Source organism: Salmo trutta, chromosome 8 (genome assembly GCF_901001165.1).
Source record: "Salmo trutta chromosome 8, fSalTru1.1, whole genome shotgun sequence".
Lineage (NCBI taxonomy): Eukaryota > Metazoa > Chordata > Actinopteri > Salmoniformes > Salmonidae > Salmo > Salmo trutta.
The window spans coordinates 47,677,844-47,695,142 of record NC_042964.1 but is presented as its reverse complement, the minus strand read 5'-3'; the positions used below and the strand labels follow the sequence as shown (position 1 = coordinate 47,695,142).

The 17,299-nt window shown below is 40.5% G+C and overlaps 1 protein-coding gene and 1 long non-coding RNA gene across 2 annotated transcripts in view; both read left to right on the top strand.

The window, feature by feature from the left end:
- LOC115199130 (collagen alpha-1(VII) chain-like) overlaps positions 1-13,498 on the top strand; it is an 85,405-nt gene extending 71,907 nt beyond the window's left edge. Inside the window, exons 65-83 of the mRNA XM_029761720.1 lie at positions 420-437; positions 719-757; positions 847-882; positions 985-1,116; positions 1,598-1,702; positions 1,956-2,153; positions 3,269-3,358; positions 3,752-3,796; positions 4,284-4,358; positions 5,737-5,826; positions 5,993-6,049; positions 6,225-6,278; positions 7,954-8,043; positions 8,210-8,266; positions 8,444-8,497; positions 11,380-11,469; positions 11,636-11,692; positions 11,868-11,921; positions 12,769-13,498. Of these exons, the coding sequence (XP_029617580.1) occupies positions 420-437; positions 719-757; positions 847-882; positions 985-1,116; positions 1,598-1,702; positions 1,956-2,153; positions 3,269-3,358; positions 3,752-3,796; positions 4,284-4,358; positions 5,737-5,826; positions 5,993-6,049; positions 6,225-6,278; positions 7,954-8,043; positions 8,210-8,266; positions 8,444-8,497; positions 11,380-11,469; positions 11,636-11,692; positions 11,868-11,921; positions 12,769-12,780 (1,353 nt within the window). The 3' untranslated portion in view covers positions 12,781-13,498. The remainder of the gene's footprint in view (positions 1-419; positions 438-718; positions 758-846; positions 883-984; positions 1,117-1,597; positions 1,703-1,955; positions 2,154-3,268; positions 3,359-3,751; positions 3,797-4,283; positions 4,359-5,736; positions 5,827-5,992; positions 6,050-6,224; positions 6,279-7,953; positions 8,044-8,209; positions 8,267-8,443; positions 8,498-11,379; positions 11,470-11,635; positions 11,693-11,867; positions 11,922-12,768) is intronic.
- Positions 13,499-14,936: 1,438 nt separating this feature from the next.
- Positions 14,937-16,650, top strand: LOC115197934 (uncharacterized). Its single transcript, XR_003879118.1, has 5 exons — positions 14,937-14,974; positions 15,112-15,147; positions 15,716-15,742; positions 15,934-15,993; positions 16,530-16,650. It is a non-coding gene; the product is annotated as an uncharacterized LOC115197934 (long non-coding RNA).
- The last annotated feature ends 649 nt before the right edge of the window (positions 16,651-17,299 follow it).

The following is a 17,299-nucleotide window of genomic DNA, read 5'->3' as shown; positions in this document are numbered from 1 at the left end:
ATGGATGGATGGATGGTGGGTTTATGGATGGATGGATGAATGGTGGGTTGGTGGATGGATGGATGAATGGTGGGTTGGTGGATGGATGGATGGTGGGTTGGTGGATGGATGGATGAATGGTGGGTTGGTGGATGGATGGATTGATTGGTGGGTTGGTGGATGGATGGATGGTGGGTTGGTGGATTGGTGGATGGATTAATGGTGAGTTGGTGGATGGATTGGTGGGTTTGTGGATGGATGGATGGTGTATTGATTGATTGATTACATATGATCCTATATAGGACATGTGATTTATATGAGTTGATATGATCCAATAGTGGCTAGCTGGGCTTAGCTTTAGGCTTGTATGTTGGAATGTGCTTGATATCATGCATTCTGAATGCATGTTTTCCTCTCTGCTCCTCTGTCTCTGTGTTTAGGGTCCACCAGGGATGAAGGTAAGAGATATTGCTGACATTACTTTATTGATGAGTGAAGATATAACTGATGTGGAATTGAAATGTCTACTTTATATGTTCAGGGAGAGCAAGGAGAGAGCGGGTTGAAAGGGAAGAAAGTAATGTGTTCTCAGTAAAAAATAATGATTTATTCATGCTTATTCATGAAATGTATTATAAAGTGTTACCAAATATTGTTTCACACATCCAATCAGTGAAATGAAATAAGTGAGGCCTTTGGAAATGACATTGTTTTGACCTGTCATCCTCCTATTCCTCAGGGTGACGCTGGTCTTCCAGGGAAAGCAGCAGACATGAAGGTAAACATCTCAGAACTACATTAACAGCACATACATTTCATGGTAAACAACAAATCATGGGAAATTTTTATTTATTTTCTCCTTCCCAGAACATTGAAGTCATGTTTGAAGACTATGGCATAAGGGTAAGCTCTTGACTCCGAATCCCAAACAGTTTTGTAGTTCAAAGAGTTTTTCATTTTACTGCCCAAGGTGGCTGTCTCATTAAGAAAGACTATGTTTCCCAGCTGCCCTTGCTGAAGGCACTGATTGACAGGCTGCTGCAGGACGGCATGGAGGAGCTTCTGCAGGAGCTAACCACCTCTAGGAGAGTCAATGAGAAGGAGAAACACGGCTCCAACATTATCACTGACTACACAGTATGTACACAGTCCATGCATATCTCTTCATCCCTGACTACACAGTATGTACACAGTCCATGCATATCTCTTCATCCCTAATCACACCAGGGGACATGCCTGGTCATTTAGTGGGTTATTCCTGGGAGAAGTTCAATGAGGAAAATTGGAATTGGAATGTCAATTTTCTTTCAGAATTGACTGAATTGAAATGTAATTTACCATAACCCTGGTGACAAGCCTGGTATCAGAACTCTTAGTTAGTGTTGGACTCATGAGTGTGTTAGTGCTGGACTCATGAGTGTGTTAGTGTTGGACTCATGAGTGTGTTAGTGCTGGACTCATGAGTGTGTTAGTGCTGGACTCATGAGTGTGTTAGTGCTGGACTCATGAGTGTGTTAGTGCTGGACTCATTAGTGTGTTAGTGCTGGACTCATGAGTGTGTTAGTGCTGGACTCATGAGTGTGTTAGTGCTGGACTCATGAGTGTGTGTTTTGAACAGAGAACTGTAAAGTATGAGATGTCCAAGGAGCCTCTGACAGAGATGGACACCATAGAGGAGGCAGTTGATTCTGACCTAGACAGACAGCTACCAGAACCTAACTCTGTAAGTATCTACTCCAAACATGCTACATGACATAGGAACGCTTTCCCTCACACATATCAAGCCTAACCCTAACACAACAAAAGCTAGTTCTATGGAGATTCTCAATTGAGCATTATTTTTAGTCCAGGACTAGTCTTTATCTGTATCCCAGAAATCAACCCATATTGTAAAGCCCAGTCTAATTCTGTATCCGAACAGATACATTGTTGTACTACAGTATGTAGTTATTCATCCAGTTCTCTATCTCATGAAGGATGCTTTGGATGAAACGGCGGAGGGCCCCACATTCTGGAGCCTCACCACTCTTAATGGTCTTAATGGGGTCCAAGACGTGGGGAGGATAGAGAGCACCTCTGAGGGGACACTGACAGTGGACGAGGACTTCAGTGAAGCTCCCTCGCCCAAGTTGACTTTATCAAACTCAACATTTAACAACACTACGTCTGAAGAGGTAAGGGGTACCTCTTCTACTCAAAACCCACAACCAAACACTGTCTCTACTGAAAACCCTCAACCAAACACTGTCTCTACTGAAAACCCTCAACCAAACACTGTCTCTACTGAAAACCCTCAACCAAACACTGTCTCTACTGAAAACCCTCAACCAAACACTGTCTCTACTGAAAACCCTCAACCAAACACTGTCTCTACTGAAAACCCTCAACCAAACACTGTCTCTACTGAAAACCCTCAACCAAACACTGTCTCTACTGAAAACCCTCAACCAAACACTGTCTCTACTGAAAACCCTCAACCAAACACTGTCTCTACTGAAAACCCTCAACCAAACACTGTCTCTACTGAAAACCCTCAACCAAACACTGTCTCTACTGAAAACCCTCAACCAAACACTGTCTCTACTGAAAACCCTCAACCAAACATTGTCTCTACTGAAAACCCTCAGCCAAACACTGTCTCTACTGAAAACCCTCAACCAAACACTGTCTCTACTGAAAACCCTCAACCAAACACTGTCTCTACTGAAAACCCTCAACCAAACACTGTCTCTACTGAAAACCCTCAACCAAACATTGTCTCTACTGAAAACCCTCAGCCAAACACTGTCTCTACTGAAAACCCTCAACCAAACACTGTCTCTACTGAAAACCCTCAACCAAACACTGTCTCTACTGAAAACCCTCAGCCAAACACTGTCTCTACTCAAAACCCTCAACCAAACACTGTCTCTACTGAAAACCCTCAACCAAACACTGTCTCTACTGAAAACCCTCAACCAAACACTGTCTCTACTGAAAACCCTCAACCAAACACTGTCTCTACTGAAAACCCTCAACCAAACACTGTCTCTACTGAAAACCCTCAGCCAAACTCTGTCTCTACTGAAAACCCTCAGCCAAACACTGTCTCTACTGAAAACCCTCAGCCAAACACTGTCTCTACTGAAAACCCTCAGCCAAACAGGGGCTGTCAAATTGACTTTTAAAAGTGAACTATGAATAGTACAAGATCTCTCTCTCTCTCTGTGTGTGTGTGTGTGTGTGTGTGTGTGTGTGTGTGTGTGTGTGTGTGTGTGTGTGTGTGTGTGTGTGTGTGTGTGTGTGTTAGAGGGTCTCTGAGGTACCAGGGGCAATAGTAGAAACTGTTCTCCTCAGTGGGGAAGACTCCTTGAAGAAAAAGAAGAGTCGAGAACGGAAGGTGATGTCACTACAAATAGATCCTGTTTTTTATACATCTGATAAACACAACCTTGTTGCATTCAAATCCATTTCAAAATTTGAGAAAGTGTGTAATTTAAATTTGGACATAAATTATGCAATTCAATTTAAGTTGTTCACAACCTATTTGTATTCATGACTATACAAAAACATGTTATATTTAAATAGGTCTAAATAGATACTGTAAAAGAAAATATGTAAACTTACCCTTTAACATTTTCTAAAATGTACATATTTTTTTAGCGATCATTTTCTCTCCCATTAATCAGCCCATGACACAGATATAAATATCTTTGACCATAACTACTACGACATGTTAGATCTGTATTTCCTTTAAAGCATTACAACTTTTAACTGTGAAATTCTGAACCAGGGCAAGGGACAGAAAGGACGACATAAGAGGCAAAGAGAACGCCTGGTAAACGCCCAAACTAAAGATGTAGTCAAAATAACCATATAAACGCCCAAACTAAACATGTCTAACATTTACGTTGTTACAGTCTGTTGCTAAGCATGTCACCCTTACCTGTTTTAACCTCAACTTCTTCAAATGACAGTGAGAAAATAATTACTACCATTTCTTTCTCAGCAAAGATAACATTTATCGAATTCTAAACCTAAGTTAAAACTAACCTTATTAAACTGTACTTGCTGTGCCTAACTTGACCAATAAAAGCTATTAAATCATTATAACAGACATTTTAAAATGGCTAAAAGCATGCATTTTTTTCTCCTAACTTGCTTTTTTGTTTTGTCCTTATTGTTTAAGACTTGTAAGTCATGTCCTGTACTCTCTCTTTGCTGCTTTGCGTCAAATACATGATTATGATAGACATGTTTATGAAAGATCTCTCCTCTTGATCCCATTTACATATGGGACTCAGCTTTTTCTCTCCTCTCTAAAGACGAGTACGAAGGAGGAGGAGGAAGCGGAGGAGGAGGAATTATACGATGGGGAAGAGTACAGTTATGAATATGAGGTGAGTAACATTACTAATTATTTGATTGGTACATATTATTAATCCTAACTACAGTATTAATTCTGTGGGTGGACACCCTATGACGTCACCTCAGGGATCAGGGTTGGAATGACACATTTACCTCACGGGGCTGCCTGTTAGCCAGCAGCATAGCACCCTGCATCCCACTGCTGGCTTGCTTCTGAAGCTAAGCAGGGTTGGTCCTGGTCAGTCCCTGGATGGGAGACCAGATTCTGTTGGAAGTGGTGTTGGAGGGCCAGTAGGAGGCACTCTTTCCTCTGGTCTAAAAAAATATCCCAATGCCCCAGGGCAGTGATTGGGGACACTGCCCTGTGTAGGGTGCTGTCTTTCGGATGGGACGTTAAACGGGTGTCCTGACTCTCTGTGGTCATTAAAGATCCAATGACACTTATCGTAAGAGTAGGGGTGTTAACCCTGGTGTCCTGGCTAAATTCCTAAGCTCTCCCTCATACCATCACGGCCACCTAATCATCCCCAGTTTACAATTGGATCATTCATCCCCCTCCGCTCCCCTGTAACTATTCCCCAGGTTGTTGCTGTAAATGAGAATGTGTTCTCAGTCAACTTACCTGGTAAAATAACGAATAAAATAAAATTACCCACACCAAGTCTTATAGCAGTGCCCTGATTGTGTTATGGTAGTGATCAGCATAGTGTGGGAACCCTCCTAATTCAAACTCTCCAAACTCAAATGATTACTGAGTTAAAAGAAGGTAGCTGAAACTCTATTACTCTGATGCAATACATGTATTAATGAGTCCATCACACACATTCATGAGGAGGGTGTGTAGTTGACCTTGCATGTGTACATCTCTAGACAAAATGAGGAAGTCATTATTTTCTCCCACATAGATATATACAGTAGATTTTTATTTCATTTGTAATTTTATTGAACCTTTATTTAACTAGGCAAGTCAGTTAAGAACAGATTCTTATTTACAATGACAGCCTACCCCGGCCAAACCCTCCCCTAACCTTAACCTGGGCCAATTGTGCGCCGCCCTATGGGACTCCCGATCATGGCCGGTTGTGATATAGCCCGGGATCGAACCAGGGTCTATAGTGACGCCTCTAGCACCGCGTTGCAGTGCCTTAGGCCTTAGACCGCTGTGCCACTTGGGAGCCCAAATTAGAGTCCCCACCCACTTCCCTGAAAATAATTAATTGGTAGGAATTGATTAGTTTATCATTATATGCCAGTGTAGTGATGACATACCACACCTGTTATTAATTGTGGTTTGCGTGTCGAACTCAGATTACTGTCTCACTCACCAGTAATGCTGTCATTATTTTGTGATGTTCAAAAAATATTTTTGAATGGAATGTTTTTGATAGTTTTTCTTAATATTTGTTAAAGGATTCCACAGATGATCCCTTACTATCAATGGAAAATCAAGGGGAGTTTGAAATCACAACAGAAAGCACACTACATGGAATGAGCAAAGAGGTGAACACTTTTTCTTTGCCACTGTATCTCTAGATATAGAAAAATGATAGTAAAGACAACGCATAGTAAAACATGTCATTTTCATTTTGACCTTTGAACCAGGATATGTACATACAGAATTCTGTCCAGTAGTGGTCATTACTGATTATATGTCAATGTTTGTTAGAGTGGCCTGACAACTTTAGGTCCATATCCATCCCAGTCACCAGGTGACAGTGAAAAGGTATGAAACTGGAGCTCTTTTCCTGAGATACTTTGTAAAGTGCAAACTGTGTCAAGCAGAGCCAGCACCATGGACAGCTCTGAGTTGAGTGGTAGAAGGCTATGTGACGTGTGTGTGTGTGGGTGTTTGCTGTATTATATATTGTTCTTGAAACATGCTACACTTTGTTCCAAAGCAGGGGGAATTCATCACACCTATCCTTCCCAGCACAATGGAAGAAACAGAGAAGGTAAGTCTGTGACAGACTGCATGATTCTACCTGACGCTTTACTAACCATGTTCCTGAGGGGTATGGGGTGTAAATGGACACAACTAGACTTCTATTCGTCTTGACTAACCATCCTGAGGGATATGGGGTGTAAATAGAGACCACTAGACTTCTATTCGTCTTTACTAACCATCCTGAGGGATATGGGGTGTAAATAGAGACCACTAGACTTCTATTCGTCTTGACTAACCATCCTGAGGGATATGGGGTGTAAATAGAGACCACTAGACTTCTATTCATCTTTACTAACCATGTTCCTGAGGGATATGAGGTGTAAATAGAGACCACTAGACTTCTATTCGTCTTTACTAACCATGTTCCTGAGGGATATGGGGTGTAAATGGACACAACTAGACTTCTATTCGTCTTTACTAACCATCCTGAGGGATATGGGGTGTAAATAGAGACCACTAGACTTCTATTCATCTTTACTAACCATGTTCCTGAGGGATATGGGGTGTAAATGGACACAACTAGACTTCTATTCGTCTTTACTAACCATGATCCTGAGGAATATGGGGTGTAAATGGAGACCACTAGACTTCTATTCGTCTTTACTAATGGTGTTTCAGTCCATGCATGCCTCCGTTGGACTGTGGGTGTATGAATGTGATGCAAAGTGCTTTGATCCAGTGATTATCATTGGCGTTCCAATACAAAGGTTGTAGGTAATTGATATCATTTATATTTTCTAACTTATCTTCTTTATGTGTTTCTTGGTTGATTAGATTTTCCCAAAAGAAAGCCCTGCCCAGTGTTCAATAACATGAATACATAGTCAGATTGTGTCATTATAATGATTGGCCAACCATCTTAGTGATCTGAGCACTTGTCATCACTGCGTACGTTGAGATCTTTCATCTGACTAACAACTGAACATTTCACCAGTGCAAAAGGTACCACAATTCCAATTTTAAACATTAATTATTAGGCCTGCGTGATAAAAATGTATTTAAAGACTTAAGTAAATTGAATGTATATTTGACTTAAAGGTTTAACACAACTGGGCCAACTTACAATGGAAGACATACATACTGTATCCCAGCATGCATTGTGGCATGACCTCTGAACTTTGCCTGAATGGTAATGTCAAGAGCTGCAACCAAAATTAACTTTTCCAATGACACTTTTAGCTCACTGGGCTGCCCATTACCCACACCAATACTTTGAGTCTTATAGCAGTGCCCTGATTGTGTTATGGTAGTGATCAGCATAGTGTGGGAACCCTCCTAATTCAAACTCTCCAAACTCAAATGATTACTGAGTTAAAAGAAGGTAGCTGAAACTCTATTACTCTGATGCAATACATGTATTAATGAGTCCATCACACACATTCATGAGGAGGGTGTGTAGTTGACCTTGCATGTGTACATCTCTAGAGACAAAATGAGGAAGTCATACAGTTGATTAGGGTCCCCACCCATTTCCCTGAAAATAATAAATGACTAGGAATTGATTCGTTTCTGATTATATGCCAGTGTATTGATGACATACCACACCTGTTATTAATTGTGGTTTGCGTGTCGAACTCAGATTACTGTCTCACTCACCAGTAATGCTGTCATTATTTTGTGACGTTTGTAAAAGTGTTTTAGAATGGAATGTTTTTCATAGTTTTTCTTAATTTTTGTTGAAGGATTCCACAGATGATCCCTTATTGTCAATGGAAAATCAAGGGGAGTTTGAAATCACAACAGAAAGCACACTACATGGAATGAGCAAAGAGGTGAACACTTTTTCTTTGCCACTGTATCTCTAGATATAGAAAAATGATCGTAAAGACAACGCATAGTAAAACATGTCATTTTCATTTTGACCTTTGAACCAGGAAATGTACATACAGCATTCTGTCCAATAGTGGTCATTACTGATTATATGTCAATGTTTGTTAGAGTGGCCTGACAACTTTAGGTCCATATCCATCCCAGTCACCAGGTGACAGTGAAAAGGTATGAAACTGGAGCTATTTTCCTGAGATACTTTGTAAAGTGCAAACTGTGTCAAGCAGAGCCAGCACCATGGACAGCTCTGAGTTGAGTGGTAGAAGGCTATGTGACGTGTGTGTGTGTGTGTGTGTTTGCTGTATTATATAATGTTCTTGAAACATGCTACACTTTGTTCCAAAGCAGGGGGAATTCATCACACCTATCCTTCCCAGCATAACGGAAGAAACAGAGAAGGTAGGTCTATGACAGACTGCATGATTCTACCTGACGCTTTACTAACCATGTTCCTGAGGGGTATGGGGGGTAAATGGACACAACTAGACTTCTATTCGTCTTGACTAACCATCCTGAGGGATATGGGGTGTAAATAGAGACCACTAGACTTCTATTCGTCTTTACTAACCATGTTCCTGAGGGATATGGGGTGTAAATGGACACAACTAGACTTCTAGTCGTCTTTACTAACCATGATCCTGAGGGATATGGGGTGTAAATAGAGACCACTAGACTTCTATTCGTCTTTACTAACCATCCTGAGGGATATGGGGTGTAAATGGACACAACTAGACTTCTATTCGTCTTTACTAACCATGTTCCTGAGGGATATGGGGTGTAAATGGACACAACTAGACTTCTATTCGTCTTTACTAATGGTGTTTCAGTCCATGCATGCCTCCGTTGGACTGTGGGTGAATGAATGTGATGCAAAGTGCTTTGATCCAGTGATTATCATTGGCGTTCCAATACAAAGGTTGTAGGTAATTGATATCATTTATATTTTCTAACTTATCTTCTTTATGTGTTTCTTGGTTGATTAGATTTTCCCAAAAGAAAGCCCTGCCCAGTGTTCAATAACATGAATACATAGTCAGATTGTGTCATTATAATGATTGGCCAACCATCTTAGTGATCTGAGCACTTGTCATCACTGCTGTCGTGTCTTTGGCTATGCCGGATTAAGTGATATGACATGCTAACCTATAAAATTATTTCTCTGTAATTAATATTACCTGATTAAGCTAATCATGTAAATGTTATTAACTACAAAGTCGGGGCACCACGGAAGAACGTTTATAGAGCTGTTATCTTCCGAATAAACTCTTAAAATACTTAGTAATATTTTACATCGATAGCAGTCAATATTAACCCTTATCTTATTTTCAGTCTCATAACGAAAGTTGTAAATTCTTGGCTATCTTCACGAACCCTGGCTAACAAGTTGAATCGGCAATATAAAATTGGGTTTAATTATTTATTTACTAAATACCTAAACTAATCACACAGAATTACAAATACACCGAATACAAATGATATCATACATGATGGCTGGTTACACAAAGGAAAGGGGGTTGGGCTTGAATGAAAGAGCGGGAAGATTTAGGAACAAAGAAACAGCAGCTATGCTATCGTAAATACATTATCTTATGCATTCTAAATTACCGCCCATTTGGAAAAGGAAAATGCAATAAATATTTACTCTGAGCTGCGCTTCGGTAGATTGGTCATAGATGCTGGCCGGGTTGGCCAACAGATCTTCCTGTACTCGGAAGAATGTCTCTGGTGGTAAATTGGATACGTGGTGGTATCTTCGTCCGTCTGTTAGACTGGATCCGTCGTCCGTCCTTTCCTAGCCCACGTCTACAGCGGCCGCTGCTAACTCAACGGCTAGGAAGTATCACTTCTGTAGTGAATAAGCTCAAAGTTCATACCATTCGCCACCAAAGCTCACGCCGAGGTTGGCTTAGTTCTGTACTTGACATGTGTGTCCTTCTAACGTAGAGGCTGCAGACCTCACGTATTGGAACAACCTGGTTATCTTTTCGTCAAAGGCTTATATAGTGGAGAGGGGGAAGGATGTGTTTCATCGTTTATAACCCCTCCTCTTCACAGGGGTGGGCCACTGATCAAGCAGGGCACTTTCCTTATGAAAACCCAAATCTCTCATTTGGAAGCTAAAATTACATTTAATCTCCTAACAAACAATTTCAATATCAAACATTTCAATTGCATAACAATTCCATGTGACTCTGATAACTAGAGGGTGGATACTTTCCCAGGTACAGTTTATGTCGTCCTGTCATCAGTCATAATGTCTCAGATGACAACTGAACTGACATCCATACTCATTACGTTCCAAAGCATATTTCCAACTGGTTTTATTACCAAAATATGGTTCCTTTCCCCATTTGTTTGATGTTCCCAGACTCTCTATATTTAACAGGACAGCAGTCCTTCAGTAGGGTCAGTAAGAGAGGGGAAGGGAGAAAGGTATTTATGGGGGGGGTCATAAACCTTACCCACAGGCCAACGTCATGACACTGCGTACGTTGAGATCTTTCATCTGACTAACAACTGAACATTTCACCAGTGCAAAAGGTACAACAATTCCAATTTTAAACATGAATTATTAGGCCTGCGTGATAAAAATGTATTTAAAGACTTAAGTAAACTAAATATATATTTGACTTAAAGATTTAACACAACTGGGCCAACTTACAATGGAAGACATACATACTGTATCCCAGCATGCATTGTGGCATGACCGCTGAACTTTGCCTGAATGGTAATGTCAAGAGCTGCAACCAAAAATAACTTTTCCAATGACACTTTTAGCTCACTGGGCTGCCCATTACCCACACCAATACTTTGAGTCTTATAGCAGTACCCTGATTGTGTTATGGTAGTGATCAGCATAGTGTGGGAACCCTCCTAATTCAAACTCTCCAAACTCAAATGATTACTGAGTTAAAAGAAGGTAGCTGAAACTCTATTACTCTGATGCAATACATGTATTAATGAGTCCATCACACACATTCATGAGGAGGGTGTGTAGTTGACCTTGCATGTGTACATCTCTAGAGACAAAATGAGGAAGTCATACAGTTGATTAGGGTCCCCACCCATTTCCCTGAAAATAATAAATGACTAGGAATTGATTCGTTTCTGATTATATGCCAGTGTATTGATGACATACCACACCTGTTATTAATTGTGGTTTGCGTGTCGAACTCAGATTACTGTCTCACTCACCAGTAATGCTGTCATTATTTTGTGACGTTTGTAAAAGTGTTTTAGAATGGAATGTTTTTCATAGTTTTTCTTAATTTTTGTTGAAGGATTCCACAGATGATCCCTTATTGTCAATGGAAAATCAAGGGGAGTTTGAAATCACAACAGAAAGCACACTACATGGAATGAGCAAAGAGGTAAACACTTTTTCTTTGCCACTGTATCTCTAGATATAGAAAAATGATAGTAAAGACAACGCATAGTAAAACATGTCATTTTCATTTTGACCTTTGAACCAGGAAATGTACATACATAATTCTGTCCAGTAGTGGTCATTACTGATTATATGTCAATGTTTCTTAGAGTGGCCTGACAACTTTAGGTCCATATCCATCCCAGTCACCGGGTGACAGTGAAAAGGTATGAAACTGGAGCTCTTTTCCTGAGATACTTTGTAAAGTGCAAACTGTGTCAAGCAGAGCCAGCACCATGGACAGCTCTGAGTTGAGTGGTAGAAGGCTATGTGACGTGTGTGTGTGTGTGTGTTTGCTGTATTATATATTGTTCTTGAAACATGCTACACTTTGTTCCAAAGCAGGGGGAATTCATCACACCTATCCTTCCCAGCACAACGGAAGAAACAGAGAAGGTAAGTCTGTGACAGACTGCATGATTCTACCTGATGCTTTACTAACCATGTTCCTGAGGGATATAGGGTGTAAATGGACACAACTAGACTTCTATTCGTCTTGACTAACCATCCTGAGGGATATGGGGTGTAAATAGAGACCACTAGACTTCTATTCGTCTTTACTAACCATGTTCCTGAGGAATATGGGGTGTAAATGGAGACCACTAGACTTCTATTCGTCTTTACTAATGGTGTTCCAGTCCATGCATGCCTCCGTTGGACTGTGGGTGTATGAATGTGATGCAAAGTGCTTTGATCCAGTGATTATCATTGGCGTTCCAATACAAAGGTTGTAGGTAATTGATATCATTTATATTTTCTAACTTATCTTCTTTATGTGTTTCTTGGTTGATTAGATTTTCCCAAAAGAAAGCCCAGCCCAGTGTTCAATAACATGAATACATAGTCAGATTGTGTCAATATAATGATTGGCCAACCATCTTAGTGATCTGAGCACTTGTCATCACTGCGTACATTGAGATCTTTCATCTGACTAACAACTGTGAACATTTCACCAGTGCAAAAGGTACCACAATTCCAATTGTAATTTTAAACAATAAATATTAGGCCAGCATTATAAAAAAAAGTATTTAAAGACATTTGATTAAAAGATTGGACACAACTGGGCCAACTTTCAATGGAAGACATCCATATACCAGCATGCATTGAGCATGACCTCTGAACTTTGCGTGAATGGGAATGTCAAGAGCTGCAAACAAAATATGAACTCTTCATGAGTGAATTTATACACATACTGATTAAAACGTTTTTCTGTTTTTTTGTTAACTTTTTTTTTTTAACACAGGACCTTTCCTAAATCCACAAAGATTGAGACTGTAGATTTGTAAGCACGGAGTGTTTGTATAAACTGTGAAGTGAAGTGTATCGCTGGTGAGGAGCAGTCTACCCTTAACCTGACCAGCATAACATGAGGAGGGACTTCGCTTCGTCGCGCAATGATGATGTCATTTGTCCAATGTCACTCGTCCAATGCCACTTCTATGACCAGAATCGTTTCTTATACTTAGTACAAGTACCTAAAAGATGAACAATACATAGGTAAAGCTAAGTTAAATCAAGACAGTGTATTATATAACGATTATTGGACTAATAAATTCTTCCATCAGATGTCAGTGTTATTTTAGCGTTGACTTTGCATAAACTAATTTATTTATTAAAGAAGTTCAAAATGTTACATTGGACCTAAGCTATAGTATAGCTTCTCTCTGTCGCTTCAGTATTCCAACACTTTTTACCTCCTCGGAATTTGTTCAACCATATTCTGATGATTTCAGTGTATCGCTGCTTATCAATTCCTCAACCAAACGTTATTTATTGAAAACATGGAAATAGATTGTATTTTGTTCCTTTCCTGTATTAGTTACTACTTTTTCAATGAAATGTGTTTCCATCATATTCTTCAGAATATATAGTATTCAAACCTGTTTTCACTGGTGAAATTTTGGCAATCTAAAGTTCTCCCTTTGTATTTAACCTCTCTGTGTGCATGTAAGTAAATGTTCAAATGATCAAAAGTCTTTGTGTCTTCTTTCATCTAACATTAGCCTGTAATACATTTCTGATACATCAGAATCTGAAGCGACATATGCACTTGATCCAGGGCTGCGCACAGACGCACGCACGCACACACACACTCTCACACACGCTCATGAGTGGGACACTACGGCTGTAGGCCAAGCACCATGGGAACTCCCCACAGTGGTAATGGCACATCAATGACTTATGATCAATGACTCATGAAGTGGCTTTGGGAATTGGCAGGGGAGACCATCTCATGTCCGGGTCAGAGTAAAGAAGAGCGCCCCCTGGCCAGATTACATGGTAAGTACACTGAAAAAATATGGATTACCATTAAAATACAATGTAAGAGTTCATCATTTTTAGGAAACAATGGCATTTGCCAGAAATATGAGTCTTTGCTGTTTCAGGCATACATGCCAGGAACTGCCGGAGGAAGAAATCGATACCATGACGGACAAAAAGTAAATAGATTTATTTACTAGGGATATTTTTCTATTAGACTGATATCAACTACTCATATGTTGTTATCAAATCAACAGTTAGCATGGAGGGAATGGCACAGGGAATGGGTTCAGAGAAGTTATTACCTGGTCAAATCAAACAACATGTGAACATTCCCTCTTTCTGTTTTTAAAGTCACAGTCGGGAGCAAGAGGTCCCAAGAAATTACATGTAAGTGTTGCTCAGCCAAAACATATTGGTGAATTGCCCAACGGAAGGACCGTAGTTTTGATGCACTTTGAACATCAAAATAAATCCATATGAATGAATCGCTATTTAAGTCCAATAAATTGAGCAATCAATCAGTAAACCAATCAATTTTTTATTTGTGGTTCCAGAGACAGAAACAAGAAAACAGAGACCCTCAGCCTGACCATGAATCCTATACAGAGAGGGAGGTCGACTATGAAACAGAAAGAGACTGGGAGACACCAACAGAGATGGAGGGAGAGAGAGAAGAACCCATAGCAGCAGAGGAAGAGACACCATGGGAAAGACATAGAGAGAGGGAGACGGTAGAAAAGAAAGGAAAAGAGACAGAAGGAGAAATAAACCATGATGCAGAAAGAGAGGGAGAGGAGGAGAGAAGTGGCGACTCTGAGTGGGACACGGAGGAAGACAGTGAATACGAGAGGGAGAGAGAGAGGGAAAGGATGGAGATGGAGAGAGAGAGGATGGAGCTTGAAAAAGAGAGGGAAGCAGAGCTGGAGTTGCAGAGGGAGAAAATAGAGAGGGAGAGACAACTAGAGAGGGAGAACATGGAAAAGGAGAGAGACCTGCAAATGGAGAGGGAGAGTGAACTAGAGAACGAGAGAACAGAGATGGAGGGAGGCAGAGACCTGGACAGGGAGAGAGAGGAGTGGGAGAGACGGAGGCAGGAGATGGAAAGAGAGAGTGGAAGACAAGGAGAGTACGAGGAGGAAGGAGGAGTAAGACCCTATCCAGGGCCAGAATATGACTATTTGAAGGTAAACACACACACATCCCCCAATCAAAGTGCTGTGAAGATGATAAAAATACCTGTTCTGTTACTGTCATCTATCACGCTTTTCTACCAGGTTCCTTTTTGTGTTCCTTTTTGAGTGGTTCCTTCTGTTTTCTAAAGGGTGCACCGGGTGAAAATGGACTTCCGGGACCGAAGGTGACTACCAATCATTTTCAAATAAAACTGTCTTCAAATGGAGTGAAAGAACAAGATGTCCTGAATCTGCCCCCATATCTCTACAGTACCACGTTGCAATAAGGAAACCTTTAGAAATAGTTTGTAAAGGCTGTATAAGAAGTTTGTAGACAATGTATTATTAATGTGTTGATCAGTGATACCCTGTGCATGCCAGACAGACACACACACACCTATTTACCTACCCACATCTTCCCCTATAAGTTTGTCCATGTCTCTCTGCTCTCCCGTCAGTCAAACCAGCGGAGCTCAGAATGTTGGTCTTTGATGTCCCCAGAGTTCTATTTCTGATCCCCTCATGACGCAGTGGATTAATCATGTGGTATTAATAATTCTGTCTGTTAGTTGGCGGCATCGATACAAAACATATCCTTGAAAAACTCTATGGACTTTTTTTTCCTCTGCGGCTGTCTGAATGTGATGGTACTATTTTGGTGCACGAGACGCAGACAGAGACATATGGAGAGAATTAACTTGAATAACAATCACTTTGTAACTGATTTGTTGACAATTCTCTTCGTTCTACCAGGGGGAACTTGGTGAAAAGGGGCACAAGGTAAATGCTTTTCCAGTTCAGTAATGTGACAGAGCAAAGCCCGAACCAAGGTCTTTTTAAGCATTCATGTTTTGAACATTTAACTATTTTTATTTATTGAAATATCTAACTAGAAGGACTCCTTCACACTGTACTGTATATTTGCAAATGAAACGTTTCCTATTGACATGGTTGTGTTGTTGTGCTTTTAGGGTGAGCCAGGTATTGGTCACAGAGGTCCTGTGGGACAGGCTGGTCCACCTGGAACTAAGGTAGACTCCCACACCATCACTTAGCTCTGCCCTCTACTTAGTCTAAATCTATTTAGCTTTAACTGGCTTCAATTGACAATTTTGTCACCTGAGGGCCTGATTGTTGCTATGGAGATACAATAGTCTAGAGGAAACAGTGACCTTCAGTAGCTGCTAGAGAAATACCAACACTGTCCTTATATGTCTCCTATTAGCTGTCCCACCCCCCTCTCTCTGGGATTGTCTTTCTGTCTCTCTTTCAATTCATTTATGAATTGTTGTTATCTTCCATTTACAAAGCAAAAACACTAGAACGTATGGAATTAATAACTGGAAGGGAATTATAATTTTAGTTATACCCGTGTAGTAATTAGAGCAATGCAAAAAAAAATGAAAATCCCTTTCTATCTTTGTCCCACTGACTCTCTTTCTTTCCTTCTGTCTGTCTGCCTATCTGTCTCTCTCTATCTCTGTCTCATTCTCTCTTTCTGTCTGTGTCTGCCTGTCTGTCTCTCTTTCTGTCTGTTTCTGCATGTCTGTCCTTCTCCCTCTGTCAGGGTGAGCCTGGTGAACTGGGGCCTACTGGAGCTCAGGGTATCCAGGGTATCCGTGGTAACCCCGGTATCTCAGGTTCTCAGGGCCTGAGGGGCCAACCAGGAGACCCGGGAGAGGCGGGGAGAGAGGTGAGGAGCTCCCCGACCATCCCTTCAACCTTGGGCAAGGAGTTTGTCCTGATTACTGGAAGGCTTTGTACTGTAGTTATAAGAAACTCAACACTTTGTTCTGTAGTTTTAAGAAACTCAACACCCTCTACTGTAGTTTTAATAAACCCAACACATTGTACTGTATCTATAAGTAACCCAACACCTTGTACTGTAGTTTTAAGAAACGCAACACCTTGTACTGTAGTTTTAAGAAACTCAACACCTTCTACTGTAGTTATAAGAAACGCAACACCTTGTACTGTAGTTTTAAGAAACCCAACACATTGTACTGTATCTATAAGTAACCCAACACCTTCTACTGTAGTTTTAAGAAACTCAACACCTTGTACTGTAGTTTTAAGAAACCCAACACATTGTACTGTATCTATAAGTAACCCAACACCTTGCACTGTAGTTTTAAGAAACGCAACACCTTGTACTGTAGTTTTAAGAAACTCAACACCTTGTACTGTAGTTATAAGAAACTCAACACCTTGTTCTGTAGTTTTAAGAAACTCAACACCTTGTACTGTAGTTTTAAGAAACTCAACACCTTGTACTGTAGTTATAAGAAACTCAACACCTTGTACTGTAGTTAAAAGAAACTCAACACCTTGTACTGT